The sequence below is a fragment of the Varanus komodoensis genome, unplaced genomic scaffold (genome assembly GCF_004798865.1).
Source record: "Varanus komodoensis strain SLA01 unplaced genomic scaffold, ASM479886v1 scaffold29_1, whole genome shotgun sequence".
NCBI lineage: Eukaryota > Metazoa > Chordata > Lepidosauria > Squamata > Varanidae > Varanus > Varanus komodoensis.
The window spans coordinates 12,421,507-12,428,695 of NW_025335759.1; the positions used below are offsets into that span (position 1 = coordinate 12,421,507).

The 7,189-nt window shown below is 51.1% G+C and overlaps 1 protein-coding gene across 1 annotated transcript in view; it reads right to left on the bottom strand.

Annotated features, from left to right (window-relative positions):
• The window catches only part of CCER2 (coiled-coil glutamate rich protein 2), a 14,180-nt gene extending 8,468 nt beyond the window's left edge, over positions 1-5,712 (bottom strand). The window contains exon 1 of the mRNA XM_044435310.1: positions 5,667-5,712. Coding sequence (XP_044291245.1) covers positions 5,667-5,712 — 46 coding nt within the window. The remainder of the gene's footprint in view (positions 1-5,666) is intronic.
• Positions 5,713-7,189: the final 1,477 nt, after the last annotated feature.

The following is a 7,189-nucleotide window of genomic DNA, read 5'->3' on the forward strand; positions in this document are numbered from 1 at the left end:
AAGAACTTAGTAGCCCCATTGAAAGCCTCTGGCTAAATTTAAAGGGAAGCAAAAAAATAAACATAATGATTGGTATATATTACCATCCAGCCAGTCGAGAAGAGGACAAGGATGCAACCTTAGAAAAGCAACTCGCCAGCATTCCCAAGAAGAATGATGTAGTCATCATGGGAGACTTCAATTTCCCTGCTATGCTGGGAGACAAATTCTGCCAAGCATGGCCCCCCAAGGAAGGTGCCCCCCAACTTTAATGAGCTCAGAAAAATGATAAAGTGTAATGGCAGCACACCTTTAAGGGGAAAGGTGTGCAAGAGGGATGGAAAAGCTTGAAAAGATCCTCAAAGCACAACTGAACAATTCCATCGAGCAAAAGGTGTAGAAAACAGAGGAAGCCCACGTGGCTCCACAAAGGGTTAAATAACAGCCTAAAAGGGAAAAAAACAGGCTACAAAAGACTATAAGCAAATAGCAAGGAATTGCAGGAACAGCATCAGAAAGGCTAAAGCAGGAACTGCCAAGAGCAAGGAATGCTAAGCACAACACGAAAGCCTTCTTCAGATAACACCCCCAACAAAAGAAAAGGAGGAGAAGCGTGTCCAGCTGCTGAAAGTGGATGACAGAGGGATAACAGTCACCAAAGGAAAGGCAGAGACCCTATTCTTTCTTCCAGAGCCAGGGAGTTCCGGGAAGGGGAAGGCTCAGCTCTGGGTGGGCTCCAGGTCCATTTGGGAACTGCTGGGAAGGCTTTCTCCAAAGCGCTCTGTGCCTGGAGAGGTGGGTACGCTCAGGTCCCAGGTTCGGCAGTGCTTTGTATGCGAGTGTGTCAGTTGCCAAGTTGTGCCCGTCATGACCTCATGGACCATGTTCCTCCAGGCTCTCCTGTCCTCCTCCATCCCACCTCCAGGGCTGATGCATCGCTTTGGGTCATCCCTCCAGTTCTCACGGTTTTGATTTCCAGTGTGAGTGGGTCCCCCTTCATGGATCACTGCCTTGCCGTGGTGAAGGGGCTTGCATAGCTCAATGAAGATGAATCACCAGTTGGAATTAAGATTGCTGGGAGAAATATCAACAACCTCAGATACGCAGATGATACCACACTCATGGCAGAAAGTGAGGAGGAACTAAGGAGCCTCTTGATGCGGGTGAAGGAGGGGAGTGCAAAAGTTGGCTTGAAACTCAACATTAAGAAAACTAAGATCATGGCATCCGGTCCTATCACTTCCTGGCAAATAGATGGGGAAGAAATGGAGGTAGGGACAGATTTTATTTTTCTGGGCTCCAAGATCACCGCAGATGGGGACTGCAGCCAAGAAATTAAAAGATGCTTGCTCCTAGGGAGGAAATCTACGGCAAATCTAGACAGCATACTAAAAAGCAGATCACCGTGCCAACAAAAGTGCGTATAGTTAAGGCGATGGTTTTCCCAGTTGCAATGTATGGCTGTGAAAGCTGGACCATAAGGAAGGCTGAGCGCCAAAGAATTGAGGCCTTTGAATTGTGGTGCTGGAGGAGACTCCTGCGAGTCCCTTGGACCTCAAGGCGATCAAACCAGTCAGTCCTAGAGGAGATCAACCCTGACTGCTCTTTAAGCCCTGAAGGGGATCTTCTTTCCATGTGACCCTCTCAACACCAGGGGTGAGGGGCTTACAGTCCTTCAGAGGAACTGCAGTCTCCAGCTTCCCTGACTTTGACAGAGAAGCCTGTGCTTCAGCTTCCGGTAAAATTGGCACTCTGCCCACCCCCTGCATGGCCCTCCTGCAGCTCAGCTTCATCTACAAAATGCTAACATTTGCCTGTATTTAACTCAAGAGGAAATCTATGTAACAGTGATCTCCAAAGTGGTGTTATTAGTCACGAAGTTGCATCCGAGCCGTCGCGACCCCATCGACAACACTCCTCCAGGCCTTCCTGTCCTCCACCATCCCCCAGAATGCACTTAAGCTCATGCCGACTCCATCCAGCCACCTCATTCTCTGCCATCCCCTCCTCCTTTTGCGTCAACTGCTCCCAGCATCAGGGTCTTCTCTGGTGAGGCCTTCCTTCTCATTAGGTGGCCAAAGTATTTGAGCTTCATCTTCAGCATCTGGCCTTCAAGTCTGCCTCCTTCCTGATCTCTCCTTCCTTCAAAGGAAGCCACTCTCAGCTCTCTGCCTGTGTGGTGTCGTCACCCAGGGCCTGGACTGGTCCTTGGCGATCTGGGTTCTAGCCCTCTCAGCCATGAAGCTCCTGGGGTGGCTTTGGGCTGGTCCCAGACTTTCAGCCTGGCCTACCTCATAGGGCTGTTGTGAGGAGAAAATGGAGAGAAGAACCTTGTACGTTCCCCTGAGTTCCTCACAAAAGGAAGAACGGTGGGCTATAAATGTATAACATAGGTCAATCTTCCCCATCTAGCAACTCCCAGGGGTGTCAGAGTAGGACTCCCGTCTTCCCTGCCTGGCACAGCTGGAGGGTGCAGACATGGGCAAGGCTGCTCTTAGCTAGGGCGAGTGTGGGCGCTCCTGCCCTGGAGGTGGTCCCCATGTAGCCGGACAGCTGCCTGCTCCGTATGCATTAGCCTGGAGTGCTGCAGGGGGCTGGACCAGGTGCCCTTCTTGGCCCCTTCCCCCTTGACGCTTCTCTGGTCCTGCGATTCTAGCCAGCTTCGTGAGCTGCTGTAAAAGTGTACCTTACAAGTGGTTTCGGAGAAATGCTGCTAACTTGCGAAGGAAACTCAGCCAAGTATGAATGGGTCCTGCTGTGCCGGCTGAGGATTTGTGCTGGCGGTGGGTGGGGGCCTGGACCTGCGACCCTGGGCAGTGCAGAGACAGGCAGCAGCAGAGGCGGAGACACAGCCTGATGGCTTAGCAAGATCGGCTCGTGCGGAGCTGTTCAGGTGAGCCGATCCTTCATCTTGCATAAGATGCTTACATAACGCTGGACGCAGCACAACAAAGACAGGCGAGGGGAGGCCAGCTGCAGGGCAGGTGTAGGAGCCGCCTCCTCCCACCGCCCCCCAAAATATTAAAGCAACTGTCCTCAGTGCCACTGGGACAGTGCACTGGTTCAGCCGGGGCTCAGACTCCGAAGAGAAATGGGGAGCCACCCAGCTCTATACTCCAAAAGAGCCCCAGGGCACCTGACTTGGACATTAAGGATGCCAGGAAGCCATGGGAACAGGCGAACCCACCTGATAGCAAGCCCAGTGTTGGTCCTTGCCCAGCTTAACAGCCCTTTGGGGCCTCCTCTGGCCTCTTGACCACCTGAAGGGGTGCTGGGGACCCCTGCACAGACGGCACGTGCTCCGCCCCTGAGCTGGTACCCAACAGGTAGCTGTCCCTGGCAGGGCTCTTGGGGCGCTGATGTTTACAACGTCCTCTCTAGCAAGGTGGTGTTGGCAAGCAAATGGAGAGAGCGGAGGCTCGTCTCAGCGCGGCTGGTCCCCCCCAACAGCCCCCGTACCCCCCTGACGGATGAGGCCAGGCTACAGCTTGCGTGCTTGGGCACCAAGAGATCCTTCCACTGCCAAAATGGAAGGCGCAAACCCTCTTGGGTAAAACCAAGCTGTCCGAGAGCCCTGCAGGGCTGGCAACCGGGTGACGGGACCCCAAGGAAGGTGCCCGCCTCGGGTGCCACGCTCACCAGCCACATTCCCCTCCAGGAGGGGCTGTTTTGCCCGAAAAGGGCAAAAAGAGGGAGCAATGGGAAGGAAGATGGGCTGGCTTTTCAAGTTCAAAGCCCACCTGTCTGTAGTATCAGCTCAGCTTTACAAATTCACCTGTCTGCAAATGGGGGGCCATCACTGTCACTCTCTGGCTTCAGCCCCAGCATCCCTGTCAAACCCCATTTTATTTATTTAAAGCTTTTATATGCTGTCCCCTTGATACATAGCCTCGGGACGGCTCACAGAAATAAAACACAATTACAATTAAAACCTGGAAACACACTGCCTGTACAATTAAGATATATAAATATTAAACATTATTAAAATACTGTTTGAATAAAACGGTCTTGGCCTGGTGCTGAAAAATAACGACGGCGCCAGGCAGACCTCTCTGGGGAGCGCATTCCACAGGCGGGGCGCCACCACAGAGAAGGCCCTCCTCTGGGTACTTTGCCTCCTGATGTCTCTCCCGGAGGAGGGCCTCTGCTGCCGATCTCGGGGCGGGAGGGCAAATATGGCTGCAGGCGTTCCTTTAGGTATCTGGGTCCCAAGCCATTAAGGGCTTTATAAGTTATTACCAAGGTTTTACAGTGAAGGTGGCGAAAAATGAAAAAGCTGGGAGATCACCTAACCACGGGAGTAAAGGGCTGGGAAGGGCATGTGGCCGGACTGGAACCTCACGCAGGCCGGCTTTGATCCCCGGTTCAGCACCTTTCCTTCGAACACCAGAGGATTGCACTGACTGTGGGGCACCGAGCCTTAACATTTCTCCCGTGTTGTGGGGAGGGTGCGGAGGAGGGGTGGCCAGAAGGAGCCAGTTTCAAAGACGTTTGATGAAACATTGTGCGATGGGAAATCTGGAAAAGACTGGGGGCTTGGTCTTCCTGGGAAACTTGGAGTTGATCTACAACCGCCAGCATTTTTGGCTAGGAACCATACAGGGTCTTTAAACTTTGGTGTGTCAAAGGGTAAATCTTCCACGCTGAATGGGAAACTATCTCAATAATGGGAGTTGAGGCTTGAAAGTATCTTGTAATATGGCATACAGATCAGCTGATCCTAGGAGGAGGTTTTTCTTTAGATATTTTTTAAAACCCGTTGTGTAACTGGAAGTTTTGACTCAGTTTCCTCTTTGGATCCAGGCCTGGGATAACCGGAGCACAAGGACAACCTGAGGAATTGCTATCCGAGGTCCTGAAATCCTCAGAGGACTGGAATTCAATGCAAGTTGTCAAGGTTACTTTGTACAGCATTTTTCTAGAGACAATCCGGCCCTCAAAGAGGGAGCTTATGCTAATGGACACCCGCCCCCCGCACACACACAGTTGAAGGAAGAAACTAATATGAACACCAGCTTGTTATTGTCATCTTCCAGATGGCATTAAAAGGCAGAAATTCGGAAAGGCACCCTCAAATAGAGGAAACAGATTGGAAGAAAGGAGAGAAGGTAAAAAATGGGGTAGGGAAGAGAAAGAATCGCATTCTTAAAGGGGAAAGATTGGAAAGCCTCAGAGTATCTTGGAAAAAAGCAGTTCAATACAAATGGAGAGAGATGGCCATAAACCGACGGTGTGCAAAAGTCATCTTGGAATGCTTTTTCCTCCTGTTTGGCTGGTCGCAACGGATGCGGCGCGACCTTCTCCAGCCCGGTGCCCTCCAAAGGGGTAGCTTACAATTCCCATTGTTTCTACTGGCTGCGGATGATTGGTGCTACAGCCGAGCACACCTGGAGGCAACCAAGGTGGGAAGGCTGATGTAGCAGAAGCTGCTCCGTCTCTCGCCCCCCCCCCCGCATGCTCCCATCTGACGAGACCAAGCAGCATTCTAGAGCTCAACGGGATTTGAGTGGGAACTTTGAGGGATCCAACTACCGGGGAAGTTTACTGACGGCTCTTCTCTTACTGGATATTGGGGTGGTGGGAGGAGAAAACTACGTTCCCATTACTTTTCTTTGTAGCCCACAAAGCACCTCTCCTCACCCCATGCATGCGCTTTCCCAAGTACTTTGGATCCGCTGCAGACTTACCTTGGGAGAGGAAGAGGACAAGGGCCAGAGCTCCATCCAAAAGCATCGCTGAGGTCCTAACCAGACCACAAATTTGCCTGTTTGTTATTTTTGAGAGACGAGGAGAAGGGAAAGAGAGCAGAGTTGGAAGCAGCTGGAGACACGAAAGGATGGAGGGAGGAATTAGATGCCGTCTCTGAACGTCCTTGGATGTGAAGGGTGAAGGATTTCTTTGTGTGCGAGCGAAACTGAACGGAGGTGCATTTGAGAGCGTGGTGGTGGTGGGGGGATTTTAAATAGGAGGCAGGCTGGGAAGGAAGTGATGTCACCTGCTCCGAGCAGATGCTGGGGAGTGGTGGGGGCCGGGTGTGTGCACCTTTGTGCTCTGGAGAAGCTCCAAAAACGTCCCAGTGGCTAAAACAATATTCGTACATAATTTATCATTGCCCCAAAACCATTTTGCATGGTCTGCCTGCAGAATCTCCGGTCAGAGAAGAAAAAAAGGCATATGTAATTTCAAAGGAGTCAGAATAATCCAGCGGTTTCTTACGCTTGGCTAAAAATACCACCCGGCAGCTAACAAGGAAGACACCGAGGATGAAAAAGATGCTCAAGGCAGGGCTGGCTTGCCGTTTCTAGAAGGCTCCATTTCTCTCTCTCTCGGATTCAAGGAATGTTTGACAAAGAATGGAGTATTCTTGTCCCCAAGCCTGACAAATGCCATAAATAATGCAATTTCAGACAGACTGTATCAGAATACGGCTGGGAGGCAGATCTTGGGTTTACCTAGAACCAAACTGCATGGGTTAAGAGTGCAGAGGCTTGCTGCATCTCATCCAGGAGCTACTTGTCTGGAAATAGGGACCCACTCGATGCGGAGACTGCCTTCCGAGTAAAGCTCTATAGCCCAGGGCTGCAGCGCTGAACTCAGCGACTGGAAAGTATTGAATTCGGTGGGACTGAAGTGCTTAACACCAAGCAAGTTGACTTTTGAATCACACCAACCAAGCAATCAACCGGGGGGGGGGGGTCTTCGTTACGCAATGTCCTTGCAGATGTTAATTTCTGTCCTTTTCTCTCTCATTCTGGTACCCTCTAATTATATTACACTATAGCTTCCATCATCCCCAGCCTGGCATGAGTTGTAGTCTGACATCTGGAGGGTGCCAGGTTGGGGAAAGCTAGTCTGAAATATGGGCTGCATCAAAAAAGCTTCATGTTTGAAATCGATCTTTCAGTTCAGTGGCTTTTAGCAAGATATAGTAAATGTCCGAATAGCTTGTGCTTCAGCGACACTGAGGACTAGAGACTTGTTCCACTTACGAAGAATATGGAAGGAAACGGACCACCACAGTTTCGAAGCCCATCTGATTAGCTTATCACACCTCCTACCCCACAAGTAAATGCTGCTGTGACTGGCTGGCTGGAGGATACTGGGAGCTGCAGTCTGACACAGCAGGAGAGCACCGAGTTGGCAGAGTCTGGTCTGGATTACCTTTTGATGCCTCCTCTTTTGCCCCCACCCTCCAGATTTAGATAGCTAG